The 18304-nt window shown below is 42.4% G+C and overlaps 1 protein-coding gene across 2 annotated transcripts in view; it reads right to left on the bottom strand.

Moving 5' to 3' along the window:
• SLC2A3 (solute carrier family 2 member 3) overlaps nt 1-5769 on the bottom strand; it is a 91354-nt gene extending 85585 nt beyond the window's left edge. The window contains exons 1-2 of one of the 2 annotated variants that reach the window (XM_059184732.1): nt 5633-5769; nt 3321-3398 (exon numbers count right to left, since the gene is read on the bottom strand). In XM_059184732.1, coding sequence (XP_059040715.1) covers nt 3321-3341 — 21 coding nt within the window. In that variant the 5' untranslated portion in view covers nt 3342-3398; nt 5633-5769. Of the gene's footprint in view, nt 1-3320; nt 3399-5257; nt 5546-5632 lie in introns of those variants that run through there. The other variant, XM_059184733.1, reaches the window with a different exon arrangement.
• Nucleotides 5770-18304: the final 12535 nt, after the last annotated feature.

Genomic DNA, 18304 nt, shown 5'->3' with positions numbered 1-18304 from the left:
AAATAATCCTACTGTTAAATCCATAAATTATTTTATTAGGGGAGCAATGCTTGAATAAAAGAACTATATATCTGATTCCCATTATAATTTGTGTAAGTGATGTTTATGTGTCATTGTACCTCTGTGAGATTCCCTAACAGAGCAAGCTAAGGAGTTACAGAGGACTAGAGGACAAGGATGTTTGGATGTCTTTAGATTTCTTTTTCTTTTTCTTTCCTTTTTATTTTATTTTATTTTTTAAGATTTTATTTATTTATTTGACAGATAGAGATCACAAGAAGGCAGAGAGGCAAGCAGAGAGAGGGAGAAGCAGGCTCCCTGCTGAGCAGAGAGCCCGATGCAGGGCTTGACCCCAGGACCCTGAGATCATGACTTGAGCCAAAGGCAGAGAGGTCCAACCCACTGAGCCACCCAGGTGTCCCTCTTTTTTTTTTTTTTTTTTTAAGATTTTATTTGTTTATTTGTCAGAGAGTGATAGCATAAATAGGGGGAGCAGCAGACAGAGGGAGAAGCAGGCTCCCCACTGAGCAGAGAATTCCGATGCTGTTCGATTCCCAAGACCCTGGGATCATGACCTGAGCCTAAGACAGATGCTCAACCGACTGAGCCACCCAGGTGCCCTTAGATTTAGTTTTCTAACTCTATATTCCTTCCTGATCTCCTCTTGAACCTAATAGGTGAATAATAATGTAGGTTATCTTTTTTACCCGTGATTGCTTTCTCCCAATTGTTTTTGAATTCTGAACCTCTTCATCTGTCTACTAAAAGAACAATGTTAAACAAAAGAAAAGAAAGAGGGCTTCACTATAAAGACATTGACCACAGGCCAGCTCTAGCATGCTGTAGTTGTGTGACCTTGAAAATTTATCTCAAGATCTTAAACCTTGAATTCAGATAATAACATCTGCCTCACAAATCAATGCATGTAAATAATTGGAAGTTTCCAATTATTTAATATTTTCTATATGCCTAGCTTCTGGCACAAAGCTCCTAAAATGCTTGTGATTTCCTAAGTGACAAAAACACTAGGAGCAACTCTTGTTCTAATATTTGTCTTGTTCTAATATTTGTCTAACAACCATCTCCAATGTTTATTTATCCTTAATTACCATCACGATTCAGAAGACACATCCCTGACACAGAGATCCTAAGACCCTTATAAATTCCTAAGTGATGAGGGCACTAGGAGCATCTTTCGTTCTAATGAGGTGACTCATTACATTAATGAGAGGACTCCTGGATGGGTGCTGGTCACCGGGAAGACCAACCCATGGTTAGAACGTTGGAATTTTCAGCTCTACCCCCTTATTCTCCAGCACAGGGGCTAGAAAGGGAGTTAATAATTGATCCCACCGATCTGAGGAAACTCCATAAAATCCCAGTCGTAGGGTTTCAGAGAGCTTTCAGGCTGGTGAACATGTGCACACTGGGAGGGTGCCTCATCCCAAGTCCAGGAGGATAGAAGTTCCTGCACTTGGGAAGCTCCCCAGACTTCCCATATGTGTCTTTTCATCTGACTTCATCTGTACCCTTTATCATATAATAAACTGGTAAATACAGGTAAGTGTTCCTGAGTTCTGGGAGCCACTCCAGCAAACCCAAAGAGGGAGTTGCTGGAACCTCTGATCTACAGCCAGCTGATCAGGAGTGCAGGTAGAACCAGGGCTTGCAACTGGTGTCTGAGGTGTGTGAGTGCTGGAGGGAGGGTCAGTCTAGTAGGACTGGGCCCCTAACCTGTGGAATCTGATACTATTTCTAGGTAGATGGTGTCCGAATTGAATTAAATTGCAAGACAATTAAATTGCTTGGTGTGAGGAAAAACCTCCAAAATTTGGTGACCAGAACTGAAGTGTTTTGTGTGAGTCGTAAACGAGACCCAAAGGAAAGAGTCACTGTAGGAAACATCACTGGATTTTTCCCTACATAGCCAAATAGGTTGCAAAATGCTTAGAATATACAATCCAATTTAATTGTTACAATAACTGGCAAAGAGAGATGTCATGCAAAGAGCTAATTATAGTGTGGCTAATAGATATGAAATAGAACAAACTTTCACAGTCATTTGCATCTGGCTATGTCAAAATGACCTTGTCAAAAGTAGAATAACTTTTTAATGTTGGTAACAACAGCAACAACCATCTCCAATGTTTGTTTATCCTTAATTACCACCACGATTCAGAAGACTTTGTCCTTTAGTTTCTGTATTATCAAGATGTATCATAGATATGGACTTCTTTTAAAATAAAACAACAACGATATATGATATCTTAATATTGATAAGGCACAATTAGAAGCCCACAAATAACAGAGGTAGACAATTCTGTGATTTTTGAAATGGAAAACAAAGTAAAGGGTCTAGTCTAATTACTAAATATATATGCAGCAGCAGGGACTAGATAGAGGTCTGGGATGGCAAGGGCACAGTGGCTTTGCTCTCAATTGGCAGAGAAGTGAATACATTTTTAAAAAATAATCACTTGAATATCTGAATTTCATATCTTGCTCTTAGAGTGCTTCCTCTAACGTCTTTCCAAAAGAGTCTTAACCACTGTCATATAAATGTATCATCTTTTAAAATGTGTTGACTTTTAAATTTTTCCAAAATGTACATCTTTAGGAAGACATGCTAAGGAAAAGCAATTGCTCTCCCAGCTTTTCTTTCCTTAGTAGGACTATTAAAAAGTTCAGGAAAAAATCAGGGAGTCTGAGATGCCAGCCATTCAAGATACCAATGAAACCCCAGAAACAACCTTATTTAAAGTCTTTCTAGATGTGATCAGACATGGTAAACCACTGACTTGGAGGAATATGTGATTTTAGCCACCCCATGATATCTACCCCACCCCACCTCATTCCAAAGTTTTAACACCTTTCCGGAGATTCTTATCACAAGGCTTCACAAGTAATAGAGACTCAGTTACACTCTAGAGCCTGCTCTATAATAAGAGTTCTTACTATCATGCATTCATATATTCCTCTGTATTACTCTTCACACAGCCATGCTTCTTTTCCAGAATGTTCCCCCAAAACCAGTTATGTCGTAATTTTACCAAGACTTGTTTGCAATTACAATGCTGAACATTCTTATTACTCTTGATATTACAGCACAAACACCACAAGGGGCAAATACTATTTAATTTAAAAAGAGAGAATGTAGAAATGTACCAAGTCTGTTGACTGTAATAGTCTCTCCCACCACCACTTATGAATGTCATACATGATTAAGCCAACAAAAGGTTAGGAAGATGAAAGATATTACAATTAACACAGCCACAACAAAACAGTTTGATACTAATCTGACATAAATTCTTAATACTCACATCCTGTTTGTTGCTCTCCATGTCTCTGTTGTTTTAAGAATTCACTCTCCCTCCAACTCCTTTTCAAGGTACTGCTTCCTGTAAATTGTAATTGGCTAGTTACTTATTCGTTCTATCTACTTGAACTCCTTGAGAGCTTACATATGACTTAGCCCACCATTGGGGACACCAAGAAATACTTGTGGAAGGATGTGAAACCTTCACAGAAATCTAATGATGTCTTAGATTAACTCAATTCTATGGGGTCTTCATCAAAGCTCCTTCCACTTGTTCAGTAGCCAGTGGGAAGAATTTTATCAAGTTAAGGGGTCTGGGGCGAGAAGAGGGACAGAGCTGGATATGGTGAAAATGGAACCTCTGTATTTTGAGTCCTTGCTCTGTCATCAACTAGTGGTTTCCCCATTAGCGAAATAAGCAGGGGGTTAGAAAATCTTGCTGTTACAAAATTCTGGGACTTAATGTGGCTTATTTTGCCACATAAAATTTAAAATCTTGGAAATAAGCTACCTGTGGCCTAAAGTGAGCTGAAAGTGGAGTCAGAAATCATGATTCTGCTTAATCAGTTATCAAGTCCTGAGTCTGTTCCCTCTTCTCCTGAAGTGGATGCATGGTTGTGGGGATTGGCTGGGATGTTGTATGTTCAAGGAACGACTATTACTTTCTGAGTTTCTCAGGAGGAGGCAGAGAATTCGGACAGACCATTCCTCTGACTATTCCACAGCCTCCTTGATACTTCTTTCCATTTCTCTCTTCAAACTTCTCACCCCAGTCTCCTCTCTCTCCTTTCCTGTCTACTGCTTCTTGTCTTCTATGTCATCTTCATTTGGGAGGGAGGGGTTGGGGATGGGGGGAGGGGACAAAACCAGAAACAACAACAACAACAAAAACAGCCCATAACTCTTTAAACTCGAGTAAATATACTTTTCTTAAAAAGGGAAATGCTATTTGGCTATTTATGGAGTTAATTCAGATAAATTCTTGAAAACAAACGGAAATCCTAAATTTAATCTATGTATTAAACTGGGATAAAATTAACAACAACAATAAAATTGTTGGGCCTTGTTGAAGGGCCTTATTCCCCTTCTCTTAGGCTTCACTTAATGAATGGATGATCCATAATTTTCTTTTTTTTTTTTTTAAGATTTATTTATTTATTTGACAGACAGAGATCACAAGTAGGCAGAGAGGCAGACAGAGAAGAGGAGGAAGCAGGCTCCCTGCTGAGCAGAGAACCCGATGTGGGGCTCGATCCCAGGACCCTGGGATCATGACCTGAGCCGAAAGCAGAGGCTTTAACCCACTGAGCCACCCAGGCGCCCCACATAATTTTCTAAGAAAATTCCAGTTTTCATCTTGCAAAAACCTACAAAACCAATCTCATCTGAGTAGCAGTTAAACTCCTGGTAGACATCTTTCAAGTTCCATGGCCTGGACCATTCTTCGACCCTTCCTCACTTCCTTCAGGTCTCGGGGTCAAAAGACACCTCCTCAGAAAGGACTTCTCAGACTCACCTCATCCCCTTTCCCTTCACCACCCCCCCACCCCCCCACCCCGGCTTTAATATACCATCCCTTCTCCCTCACCCAGGTTAATACACCAGTCCCCTTCCCATCTTTTATTGTGTATTATCTCCATAAGATTTATCGCCGTCTGGCATTTTGTGTATCTATGTGATTTTCTTGTCTGTCTCTTCGCTAGAATATAAGCTCCCAAAGGGCAGGGCCATTGTCTACCTGGTACACAGTGCAACCCCCAGCATTTCAAGCAGGGGCTGAGACACAATAGGTGCTCAGGAAATAACCAATATTCTCTCCAAGACTCAGAGGCTACGTGCTGGCTTCTCCAGAGCCGCGGGACCCATCCTTCCTCGGCGCAACCCAATTCTGGGTCACCACCCACCTTTACCCGAACCCCGCTCGCGGGCTGGTCCTCCCACCTGCCGGCCACTGGGACAGCGCAGCGCGCCCACCACCCGGGCCCTGCAACTCCAGTTGGGCCTTGCGGCTCCGCTCAACCGCGCATCTCCGGGGGCCCCCCAGGCTTTTCCGCTGGTCCCAGGCCGATGCGCCCGGGACTGGCAGTGACGGCGCCACTGCGCTTCCGCCGGACTCGCTGAGCAGCCGTTAGGCCCCCCGCGCTGCTGCCAAATGTCAAGGATTCTTTTCTGACGGATCCGTTGATGCGGTAGTAAAACGTGACCCGTTTATCCGGCTCCCTGCGGAAGGAGGACGCGCTCTCCCACCCGCGGGCTGCGCCGGGGGTCCCGCTCGCGAGTCCCCGCCACCGCGGCCTCCGCGACCCTCCTTCTCACCTTCGCACCAAACGGACCAGCACCGGCGGCCGGCGCACGACCCATCCGGCGTCTTCGGACCGAGGCGGCTGGGAACCCTTTACGGGGAAACTGTGCTGGGCCCCACCATCCTTAAAGTCGCCGTTAGGAGGGTGTTAACATTTCTGCTTTAAGAGATACCCGTCCCCCTCACCGCCCCCTCGCCCGCGCGAAGGTGCCCCCAGATAGCCCCGCGGGGCGGGCCGGAGTGGGTGCCGAGGAGGCGGAGGGGGCGAGGGGGGAGGGGGGCAACAATTCCGGGTAGTTCTTCTGGCCTCGGTGGCTATTTTCTGATGAAAAGCCCAACTGTCTTTCTTTCCACCTCCCAGAAAGGACTCTTTCCAGTTTCCAATAGAAGTCGTCCCCTGCTGCCCCGTAGGTGCTCTCCAGGAGAGGGGAGGGCCCAGGAGAACACAAAAGTTTTTTGGGGAGACTGCTTTTCCCCAAACCGAACTTGGAATTATTTGGAGCCTCACCAGATCGCTTGGCCTTTAATAAAGCGGCGAGGCACTAGGGATGGTTTTTGTTATTGTTGTTGTTTGTTTTGAGGCTCTACACTGAACTTCTCCAAAGAGATTGTCCCAGTGAACAATAAACACACGAGAAGGTATGCAGTTGAATGGGTCTTCAGGAAACTCCAAATTAAAACTACATGAGATTCCACTGCACGCCCCCCAGAATGGTTAAAATGAAGGAGGAAAAGGAAAGGAAGAAGGAATACAAAACGTGGGAGGGGATATGGGGTACCCAGAACTCTCATACACTGTTAATTGGGGATATACATTGATAAATTGGTGCAATCAATTGGTGCAATTGGGGGAAACTAGCGATATTTATTGAAACAGAACATAGGCCTACCCTGTGACCCAACAATTTCATTCCAAAGGATTTCAACAGAAATTCATATACATGCTCACCAAAACATGGATACTAGAATGTCCATCTCTGCAGTATTCATAATAGCTCCAAAACTGGAAATAATCCAAATGTCCATTGAGAGAAGAATGGATAAATACGCGGTGAGTATATTCACCCAACGACATAGGATACAGCAATTAGAGCAAATGTATTATGGTGATGTATTATGGCAACGATATGGATAAATCTCATAAAGTTTAGTGAAAGAAACCGGGGTGCAAAAGAGAATATGTTGGGGTGCCTGGGTGGCTCGGTGGGTTGAGGCCTCTGCCTTCGGCTTGGGTCATGACCCTGGGGTCCTGTGATGGAGCCCCCCACTCTCAGCGGGGAGCCTGCTTCCCCCCCCACTCTCTGCCTACTTGTGATCTTTGTCTGTCAAATAAATAAATAAACTCTTTAAAAAAGAGAGAGAGAGAGAGAGAATATATTAAAAGATTCTATTTATATAAAGGTCAAAACTCGCATATGGTGTCATAAGTCCAGACTGTAGTTACCTTTCAGGGGATTGTGACTAGAAAGGACAGCACGGCTTCTGGGGTCTGTTAGTCACTTGGTCTGGGTGCTGTTAACTTTATAAAAATAACCATCCAAGGGCGCCTGGGTGGCCAGTCATTCAGCATCTGCCTTCCCTTCAGGTTATGATCCCAGAGTCCTGGGATGGAGAACCGAATGGGGCTTCCCGCTCAGCAGGAAGCCTGCTTCTCCCTCTCCCACTACCCCTGCTTGTGTGCCCTCTCTCTTGCTGTCTGTCAAATAAATAAATAAAATCTTTAACAAAAAGAAAAAAACCCCAATATCCAATAAAACATTTTCCTGGTATGTTTTACCTTAAAAAGTTTTCAGAACAAAAAAGCCTGACAGGGACGCCTGGGTGGCTCAGTTGGTTAAGGAGCTGCCTTCAGCTCAGGTCATGATCCCAGCGTCCTGGGATCGAGTCCCACATCGGGCTCCTTGCTCCACAGGGAGCCTGCTTCTCCCTCTGACTCTGCCTTCCACTCTGTCTGCCTGTGCTCGCTCTCACTCTCTCTCTCTTACAAATAAATAAATAAAAAATCTTAAAGAAAAAAAAAAAGCCTGACATATTAATTTGTCCAACTTCTCTGCTCAATTCAACCTGCATCGCTTTTATGATCATTATAAGGCTCTAGTAGGCACTGTGGAGTCCTGGAAAGATGTGTCTGCCTTCCAGTATTTCATAATCTTGGCAGTGGTATAAGCAAGTCATTGCTGGGAATAGTCTTTGATTATGTGCTAATTGTTAGGGAAATCCTATTAAAATACTTTGGAAGAAAGTTGGAGAAAAGTATATGCATCTAGGCAGAGTTTCTGGGTTAGAGGGATTTTTTTTTTTTTTAGATTTTATTTATTTATTTATTTTAAAAAAAGATTGTATTTATTTATTTGACAGACAGAGATCACAAGTAGGCAGAGAAGCAGGCAGAGAGGGAGGAGGAAGCAGGCTCCCGGCTGAGCAGAGAGCCCTATGAAGGGTTTGATCCCAGTACCCTGAGATCATGACCCAGCTGAAGGCAGAGGTTTTAACCCACTGAGCCACCCAGGTGCCCCTAAGATTTTATTTATTTGACGGAGAGGCAGGCAGAGAGAGAAGGGGAAGCAGGCTCCCCACTGACCAGAGAGTGTGATGTGGGGCTCTATCCCAGTACCCTGAGATTATGGCCTGAGTCGAAGGCAGAGGCTTTAATCCACTGAGCCACCCAGGCACCTGAGTTAGAGGGATCTTAAGATCCTATAATTTCTTGTGAATAGGCGCTAGGGTGATCAACTGTCTCAGTTATCCCAGGACTAAGGGGTTTCCCCAGGATAGCCGTGGTCAACCTGGGATGGGTAGTCACTCTAACTGGGGCTGAGCCTGATTCATCTTTGTTTTCATTTTTTATTTTGTTTCTTCCTCTTCTTACTTTCTTTTATTTTTTTAAAAAGATTTTATTTATTTGACAGAGAGAGATACAGCGAGAGAGGGAACACAAGTAGAAATAGTGGAGAGAGGGAGAAGTAGGCTTCCCACGGAGCTGAGAGCCCAATGTGGGGCTCTATACCAGGACCCTGGGATCATGACCTGAGCCCAAGGCAGATGCTCAACTGACTGAACCACCCAGGCTTCCCTGCCCTTATTTTGTTTTGTTTCTTGAGAAGTGGGAAGGAGCAGAGGGAGGAGAAAGAGAATCCTCAAGCAAATTCCCCATTGAGCTTGGAGCCCCACCAGGGCTTGATTTCATGACCCTGAGATCATGACCTGAGCCAAAGTCAAGAGGCGAATGTTAGGGCACCGGGTGGCTCAGTCCTTAAGTGTCTGCCTTCCATTCAGGTCATGATTCCAGGATCTTGGGATAGAGCCCTGCCTCTGGTTCCCTGCGTGGCAGGGACCTTGCTGCTTCTCCCTCCCCCTCGAAGGCTCCCCCGCCTGTGTTCTCTCACTCTGTCAAATAAATAAAATCTTAAAAAAAATTTAAAAAGAGTTGAATGCTTAATTGACTGAACCACCGAGGTGCCCCCGATTCATCTTTGAACCTGAAGTTTCTAACAGAGTCTGGCACATAGAAGATGCTCAATAAGCTCAATATTTGTTGAAATAAAATGGGGGGAAAATGGTAACAAATAAAGGCTCCCTATCAGGTGATACCAGTTGGTTTTTGAAGGGCAGGGAATTGCAGATCAGGTAGGGATTAGGATAAGCTTCAGAAGGGCCTTGAATGCCAAACTGAATAGTCTGGATTATGTTTTATTGACAATTGGTTGCCATGGAATGCTCTTGAACAAAAAGAGTGACATAAAAAAAAATCTGTACTTTATTAAATCTGGGCCACTGAAGGGGATTATTTGACATAAGTAGACTCTACAAGCCAAAGTCCAGGTCGAGAGGTTATTAGGAGTCCAGAAAAAAAAATGAATAATAGACTTTTAGAATTGTAAGAGAATGCCTTTTTAAAAATGCCTTTTTAAGTTTTTGAATAACAGGTTTTCTTTTTCTAGTCTATGTTCCTTTTAGAAACTGTTTCTTCCAAAGCTTCTATTCTCTTTTCTTAAATGTTAATAGTTTTTTGGAATACTAATTTTAATAAATTAAATGAAGCAGTAAATGAAGGCCCAGTGGTAAAATGACCTGTCCAGGGCTATTTGGCAAGTCTGAAACAGACTGAACAAGAAGCTGAGTTTCGGGGCACCTGGGTGGCTCAGTGGGTTGGGCCACTGCCTTCGGCTTGGGTCATGATCTCAGGGTCCTGGGATCGAGTACTGCATCGGGCTCTCCACTCGGCGGGGAGCCTGCTTCCCTCTCTCTCTCTCTGCCTGCCTCTCTGCCTACTTGTGATCTTTCTCTGTCAAATAAATAGAATCTTAAAAAAAAAAAAAAAAAAGACAAACCATAAGTGACTCTTAATCTCACAAAACAAACTGAGGGTTGCTGGGGGGAGGGGGGTTGGGAGAAGGGGGTGGGATTATGAACATTGGGGAGGGTATGTGCTTTGGTGAGTGCTGTGAAGTGTGTAAACCTGGTGATTCACAGACCTGTACCCCTGGGGATAAAAATATATGTTTATAAAAAATAAAAAATTAAAAAAAAAAAAAAAGAAGCTGACTTTCTTTCCTGCTACGGCGGTCACCTTACACTACATCAATAGATTCATAACGATGTCATGCTGGAATAAAGTGTTTCCTTGGAAGGGAAAAAACAAGGCAGTATTTTTTTTTTTGAAGTGATATGTATCCAATTCTTAAATTATGAGAGTATAATCTTCCCATCTTTTTGGTGTTAAAAATGTTAAATTCCAAGGCGCCTGGGTGGCTCAGTCGGTTAAGCGTCTGGCTTTGGCTCAGGTCATGACTAGAGTTCTGGGATTGAGCTCCCTGCTCATCAGTGGGAAGCCTGCTTCTCCCTCTCCCACTCCCCCTGCTTGTGTTCCCTCTTTCACTAGCGCTCTCTCTCTGTCAAATAAATAAAATCTTTGAACAAATAAAAATAAAGACTTTAAGTAATCTCTATACCCAGTGTGGGGCTTGAACTCACAACTCTGTGATTAAGAGTCTGCTCCACAGACTGAGTCCTGGGGTGGGATGAAGAGCACGAAGTGAGGGAAGGGCAGATGTGGAGGGAGAAGCAGGCTCCCCTCTGAACAGGGAACCTGACACAACACTTGATTCCAGGACCCCAGGGGTCATGACCCAAGCCAAAGGCAGCCACTTAACCCACTGAGCCACCCAGGTCCCCTTCCCTCCTTTTTATATACTTTCCTCTACTTACAGAGGCTGAAAAACCAAAACCTCAATTTCCTAGATTTTCTTGCAGCTAGGATTCTAGTTGTGAGTTTTATCTATGAAAAATTTGCACATCCAAGAGACTTGAAAAGTCAAAGTGAGGCAGGGACCATCTCCTGGCTACTTTGGTAGTTGCTGCTGGCTGGCATGGTCATGGGATTTGGGGGTGGGGTGGGGTGGGGTTTCTGTAGTGTTCCAGCAACCGTGTACAAGCTTCATGGCCACTGAAAGCTGCTGAGACAGTTAGTGTTAGCAACGGTAGCTTCCTGATGCCTGGATCTTAGGGAAGGCACCATGTTCTCCCACTCAACAGTTAGAGGAACAGTCTTGATTCCTCCCCTTTCTGCAGCTTCCCCTGGTGGGATATAGCAGAGGCCCCGCTCCTCCTAAGTCCTTCCAACAAGTTTGTAAGTACCCATGTCCCTGTATTAAGGCCTTTTCTGCTCAAAATAAAGTGGTTTCTGCTTCCTGTAGACAACCAGATCACAACTGAGCAATAGTACTTTGTCCCTTCTGTACTTCTACCAGCCCCTCTAAACCCCTGCCTTCCCTTTTCCTCTTCTTTCCATAAATTCCAAGTGCAGCATAAACTGGTGCTTTCATCCTTGGTCTTTAGAGGCCTTCTAGCTGTTGCTGGGCCTCCAGAGGAAAGAAAAAAAGATTACTGTGTTTCACAGAGCAGAGGTTTGGGGAGGTGGGGCAGCTGTTAGGCTGGAGGAAGTTGAAGATTTTCCTAGGGCCTAAGATTCTTTCTGACTCAATGTCTTATGTTCTTACCAATCAAGATGCCACTGGTTTATCTTTACATGCTAGAGGGCTTGGATCTTTGTTTAGGAACAATGCCATTTTTTTTCTTCCTTAGACTTAGTGGTAGGCTCTATTTCTCCTTAGAGACAATTTCCACTCTGATTTATTGGATATCATCAAAAGGAAAGGTGCAGTGCTCTCCCTGTATGAATTATTGACCCCAAAATCATTTTGCATGGCTTCACATATTCATATAATATTACCAGGAAAAAAATGATAAATACCGTTTTTGAAAATTTTCTTAGTATCTCCCTTACCTACTTGCGTATAAGCAATGTATACCTTACTATGCTAAAATTATCTGTAGCTTAGAAATAACTTTCCTATGGTACTTTTATTATTGCAGTAGAACTGCCCCCGGCTCTTCCCCTTATTTCAAACTGCTGTTCAAATTATACTGACGAACCAGTATGATACACTCTCTCATAAACTATCTGACCTAGAAGATTCTAGAAAATTATAAAGAGGGACGCAGTCTGGATAAATAGAAGGTACTTGAATCTTGACCGACAGGCTGTGCAGTGTCCTGCCTGCAGTGGGATAGTTATAACACTCTTGGGAAGTTTTTGCACTGTTTCCTCAATTTCAGAGCCTTTTTAGACCATGTTAAAGCATGGGTGAAATCTTGCTATAATCTTGCTGGAAAGCAAGCGATTCCATAATTTCTGGTTATCTCTCAATACTCTCAGTAAGTTCTTCCTACCCTTGACTCTCAGATTGTAGGTTAAACAACTTATTTTCCATTCATTGGATGTAGAGGTCATTTTTGTTTTTACTAATTCCATCTATCTTTTCAATTTTTTTCTAGGAATGTAGGTTAAGGGGCAATCTGTTTGCAAATTTTAAAGGCCCCAGGGTGTTAAGAGGAAAATGGTAGGTTTGGGAATGAAAAATGAAAGATCTGCCTTTCATTTTATGGCTGGATTAACCCAGGTGGTAAGTGTGAAACATTTTTTCAGGATTATAAAATTGACATAGATAATTTATTTTTAAAATATGTGTATAGATATATTTTTTAAAAGATTTATTTGAGAGAGAGATTTATTTACTTATATTGTGAGAGAGAGGGTTAGGGATGGGGCAAAGGGAGAGGGAGAAGCAGGCTCCCCCCTGAGCAGGAAGTACCCGATGAGGCTCCATTCCAGGACTCGGGATCATGTTGTGAGCCTAACGCAGGCTCAAGGAGCCAAATGCAGACTCAAGGGACTGAGTCACCCAGACGCCCCTATTTTGATATAGATACTGTAAAAAAAACATATTCTAAAGGTCTGGCATCTTTAGAATTTGTCCATTATGCTCTAAAACGTCTTTTCATTTTGTTTGGTTCAGATCTTGGACCACGTATCCGATACCACCAGGTATGAGGGATACAATGATGAACAAAATATATTCCCTACCCAAGGTTTCTGTATAGTTGAATGCTCTTCCTTTAGACAAATGGTTTCAATTCTCTACATCTCCACCCATTCTCTTCATTATTTTATGAATGATTGCCTTAGGAACCCACCTGCTTGGATACTGTAATCCCACGTCCATCCTTAGCTTTCTCTCTTAGAGTCTGTTTCTCTATCCTTTCCTAGAGTCAAGGTTAAACCCATGTTTTTCCTTTCCTGTCTCATTCTTTCAGGTAATTAATGGGAAGTATTAAATTTGGTCCCACTTAAATGGCAGCAAAGGCTCATAAGAATTCAATTATCATATGTATTCCAGAAAGCCAGGGTACACGCTGACTTCGTTGAGTAAACAGGAAATTATCGATCCTATCCAGGAAATGACCTTGTTTGAGGGCAAAGAAAGTGCCGCGGATTTCCCTCTTTCCTTCAGTTCCCTTCTAAACTCATTTCCGGGTTCTAATCAATTTGGTCCGTCAGTACAATAACAGAGTCCAGCTGACTCTTCGCAGTCCCACCCTAGACATCGTCCCCGAGAGGATGGCCAATAAACCCTTCCCTTTAGCAGACATTTTTATGCCTCGTTTACCTCATTGCCAACCTCAACCAATCAGTAGTTGCGGTAGGCGGTACCAAAATAATCTTCACTTCCTCCCCAAATAGCCACACCCCTCGCTTGCGTCCTCCTGATGGATTACTGACGCAGCCAATCAGCCAGCAACCTTGGGCCCAGCCTACCTTAAACCCAAGCAATTAAAACGGAGACGGGGAATTGGGGCGGAGAATGGAAAACTTGCCCCCTCTTTTGGAGGTGGTTTGGAGAGGTGCGTCCGGATTTCTTGAACTTACAGTTTTCGACCAACAGTCACTGCGTACTTTCTCTAATGCCCCAGTTCTGTTCTCTTCGACCCCACCCCAAGATGAGCCCCACCCCTCACATATATTCCCCTTACCCCCCCGCCTTCTGATTTCAGACTGGCACGCCCCCATCCTGAATCCTGCGGAAAAGAACCAAACCCAGTTGCCGGGGCTTTACACGTTCCTCTCGTGCGGGCAGAGGAGGGGAAGGACGGACCCTATGGCCTCGGGCGCCAATCTTTCCATTCAGTGCGTCTCTCCTCCCTTCCCCACGTTCCCGGGTCGGAGCTGACACGGGAGTGGGAGGGACTGTGTGTCAGCCGGGCTCGGGGAGAGGCTAACGCTTCTTAAGGTGGAACGGAGCTGTTGGGAGGCTGGGCCTCAGAACAACCGGGATGTGACGTCCTCCCGCCCTCCAACCACGTTTCTCCGTTTTTCATCTCTAGTCCCCTAACCTTACTTCTAGGCTTCGTTTTAGGGAAAACAAGCAGGTTAGGAAGAGGATATAAAGTTAGCGTCTAAAACTTAAAATAATAAAGTTATGGAAAGGAAATACGCACCATGGAATTTTTCCTTTGTGATTTAATCTCTGCTGTGTTCTAGCTCTGCTGTGTTCTATCCCTGATGTGTTGTTATCCCTAGATTACCCTTTAAGTAGCAGCTAGAATTTATTCTGATATGGAAACGTGAGCTCGATTTTGTCTAATAAATATTTCCAAATGAATCGCTTGTATGTGCATTTACCCCATATCCACTATACCTGACTGCAGCCTCGAAGCGAAGCAAAAATCCTGTGCTCCATAGTTGTGGTTTACTTCCTACACCTTCTAACATCAGGTCCCTTGAAAAACTGGAAGAGTGGAGGTGATATGTTGCACAGCCTTGCAGTCTTGGCTCTAGTCAAATCTTTCCATTTGTAAAATGGGGATAATACCTACTCCCTAGGTTTACTGTCACTGCTAAAAGACATAGCATTAATGAAAACATTGTAACCTGAAAAGTGTAAGCATAGCTAATACAGTATTATGAATACAAAGTATATAGTAACAGCAAACACTTGAATAATCCTTACTATCTTCTAGCACTTTTTAAAACAATATTTTTAAAAAACTCTACCCCTAACATGGGGCTTTAACCTGGGACCCCCAAGATCAAGAGTCGCAGGCTCTATTGACTGAGCCAGCCAGGTGCCCCTTAAAAAAGTATTTCATAAAATTTCAAACACATACAAATGTAGAGAGCATAGTATTTTATTTATTTATTTTTAAAAGATTTTATTTTTTTTTTAAAGATTTTACTTATTTTATTTGACAGAGAGAGACACAGGGAGAGAGGGAACAGAAGCAGGGGGAGTGGGAGAGGGAGGAGCAGGCTTGCTCCTGAGCAGGGAGCTCAGTGCAGGGCTAGATCCTGGGACCCTGGATCATGACCTGAGCTGAAGTCAGACACTTAACGACTGAGCCACCCAGGCGCCCCCAAAAGATTTTATTTTTAAACACCTCTACATCCAAGGTGGGGCTCGAACTCACCACCCCAAGATCAAGAGTCATATGCTCCACCAACTCAGCCAGGTACCCTGAGAATAGTTTATTAAAAAACAAAAACAAAAACAAAAAACATGTGATAAGCAACCCCGGTTGATCTTTTATCATCTAAACCTCTTTCCTCCCATCACTTGATTATTCTGAAGGGGATTTCAGGCATTCCATGATTAAATACTGCAGTATGCATTTTTAAAAGAGATCCTTAAACAATAACACAGTACCATTAACACATCTAATATAACAATAATTCCTTGATATCACCAGAGTCAAGATTGAAATTTTACTGACTGCTTTATAATATCTTTTCCAGTTGCTTTGTTCAAATCAGGATCTCCCTCCACCCAGCCCAAATGTCCACATATTATATTTGATGGATATGTCTCTTGGTCCATATACATTGCATTTGCTTGGTATGATTTTTAAGCCCCTTTAAGTTTCAGACTTTTTCTCTTTGCACTTACCTAAATGCTTTCTTTACATGCATGAAGTCATCTCATTTTTCCACAACACTGTGAAGTAGGTACTATTATTATTCCCATTTTACTACTGTTGAGGAAACATAACAGTTAAGTGATTTAAGTTCTCACAGTTATAGAGCACCAAAGCTGGGATTTGGATACACAAATCATATACACAAATCATACGTTTTATATAACACGTAAGTCTTTAATAAATGCTCCCGAAACGGTATTGTGACATATTAGTCACCAATAGTATGAAGAAACGATTTGCTCAAGGTAGACTAACACTTGTCAATTATGTAATATGTTCTGTTTTAGAAAAGTTTGAATCCTTACATTTTGGTTTTTTGCATGTTTCAGTGACTTACTCTCTCTTTCCCTCTCTCTAGAGCTATGTGTTTGTGAGCTCTACACCCACGGTGGGGCTCAAACTCATGATTTCAAGATCAAGAGTGGTATATTCTCTACTAACGGAACCAGTCAGATGCCTCTCAGTGACTATATTTTTATTCCGCTCCATATCACCCTTCTTAATGCAAATATACAGAGAATGAATGCAAGTGTTTCCCCCTGTCTTAGGGTGAAATCAAAACAAACATAGGTTTATTTATCACTTTTTCTAATTTAAAAATTACATAAGCAAAACCCATAAGAACACTAACTATAGATATAGTAGAAAATGAGGTAAATTAAATTATCTTCAAGTTCACATCTTTGGTGTATATCCACTTGTGTCTCTGTGTATACTCAAATATATACATACGCTTAAGTATATATTTAATTAAATTAATTAATTAACTTATTTATTTGAGAGAGAGGGGGCGAGCATGAGAGGGGAGAAGGTCAGAGGGAAAAGCAGACTCCCCATGGAGCTGGGTGCCAGATAGGACTCGATCCGAGGGCTCTGGGATCATGACCTGAGCCAAAGACAGTCGTTTAACCAACTGAGCCACCCAGGTGCCTGATAAGTATATATTTTAAAAAGCAATTACATGATTATATTATACAAACTTTTTTTTTTTTTTTTTTTTTACTTATTTATTTGACAGACATCAAGAAAGAGGGAACACAAGCAGGGAGGAGTGGGGGAGGGAGAAGCAGGCTTCCCATTGAGCAGGGAGCCCTTTGTGGGCTTCAATCCCAGGAATCTGGATCTTGACCTGAGCGGAAGGCAGATGCTTAACAATTGAGCCACCCAGATGCTTCTATTATACAAACTTTTAAAGCATGATTTTCTCCCTGGAATATATTCAGATATATGAAAAAATTGGTTCTTTTAAAATAATGTATACCTATTGTAAAATATCTAAATGGTAAAGAAGATGTAAAAAGAAAATCAGCTGTCTATTATATAGACATACCATTATTTATTTAAGAGTTACCCTATTATGGTTATTTAAGCAAATTTTCTCATTTTCTACAGTCACAAATAATGCAGAAAATATCTTGCATATATTAAATAATTTCTTGAGCTTCTAATTCTCCAGTAAAGGATGGTCTAATCCTTCCCTTGCTTTCTCATTTTTAGTACTACTTCTGTACCATGCCTCTCAAGTTCCACATATATACAAAAATGTCAAAAATGATTGACAAATGAAACATAACAAAACATCTAACATGTAGCAAGAAGCAAGCATTTGATGCCAAGTTATCTGTGTGTGGGAGAACAAGTTAATATTTCAAAAGGGGGAAAATACAGGGTGCCTGGGTGGCTCATGTCATGATCCCAGAGTCCCTGGATTGAATCCTTGGATTGACTCCCGCATGGGGCTCCCAGCTCCATGGGGAGTCTGCTTCTCCCTCTGACCTCCCCTCTCTTGCCCTCTCTCACTCTCTCTCAAATAAATAAATAAATAAATAAATTTTTTTTAAAGGAAGGGATACAGCTTAAATTGGGATAGTGGAAGGATGGAGAGAAAGAAAAGACTCAACTGGGCTTCATTTCCTATAAATTTAAGGATTTTTTTTTCATATATATATGTTTGTGATCTAGATAAATCAATCAATCACAAACAACCAATTGACCTTTCTGCTTTCTATTTATGTAAAGGAAATCCATCTATTTTCTTTTTTATTTGAGTATAGTTGCCCACAATGTTACATTAGTTTCAGGTACACAACTGTAGTGATTGGACAAGTTTATCCATTATGCTACATTCATCATAAATGTAGCTACCATCTGTTTCCATACATCTCTATTACAACAAGTTTAAGGATGTTTTTTAAATTCTGACAGTTCATGACAATGGAATAGAAGTTGAGTTGGGACTTTGGAGTTACTTGGATTTGTTAGTTTAAGTCCTGGTTTTGCTACTTACTAATCATGTGAATGTAGACACAGTCATAATCTCTAAGTCCGTTTTCTCATCTGTAAATGGTACTTTCGGGTACCATAATGGTACT

The sequence above is a fragment of the Mustela lutreola genome, chromosome 8 (genome assembly GCF_030435805.1).
Source record: "Mustela lutreola isolate mMusLut2 chromosome 8, mMusLut2.pri, whole genome shotgun sequence".
Taxonomy (NCBI): domain Eukaryota; kingdom Metazoa; phylum Chordata; class Mammalia; order Carnivora; family Mustelidae; genus Mustela; species Mustela lutreola.
The sequence above is the reverse complement of the archived record's forward strand: the minus strand, read 5'-3'. Positions and strand labels throughout refer to the sequence as shown.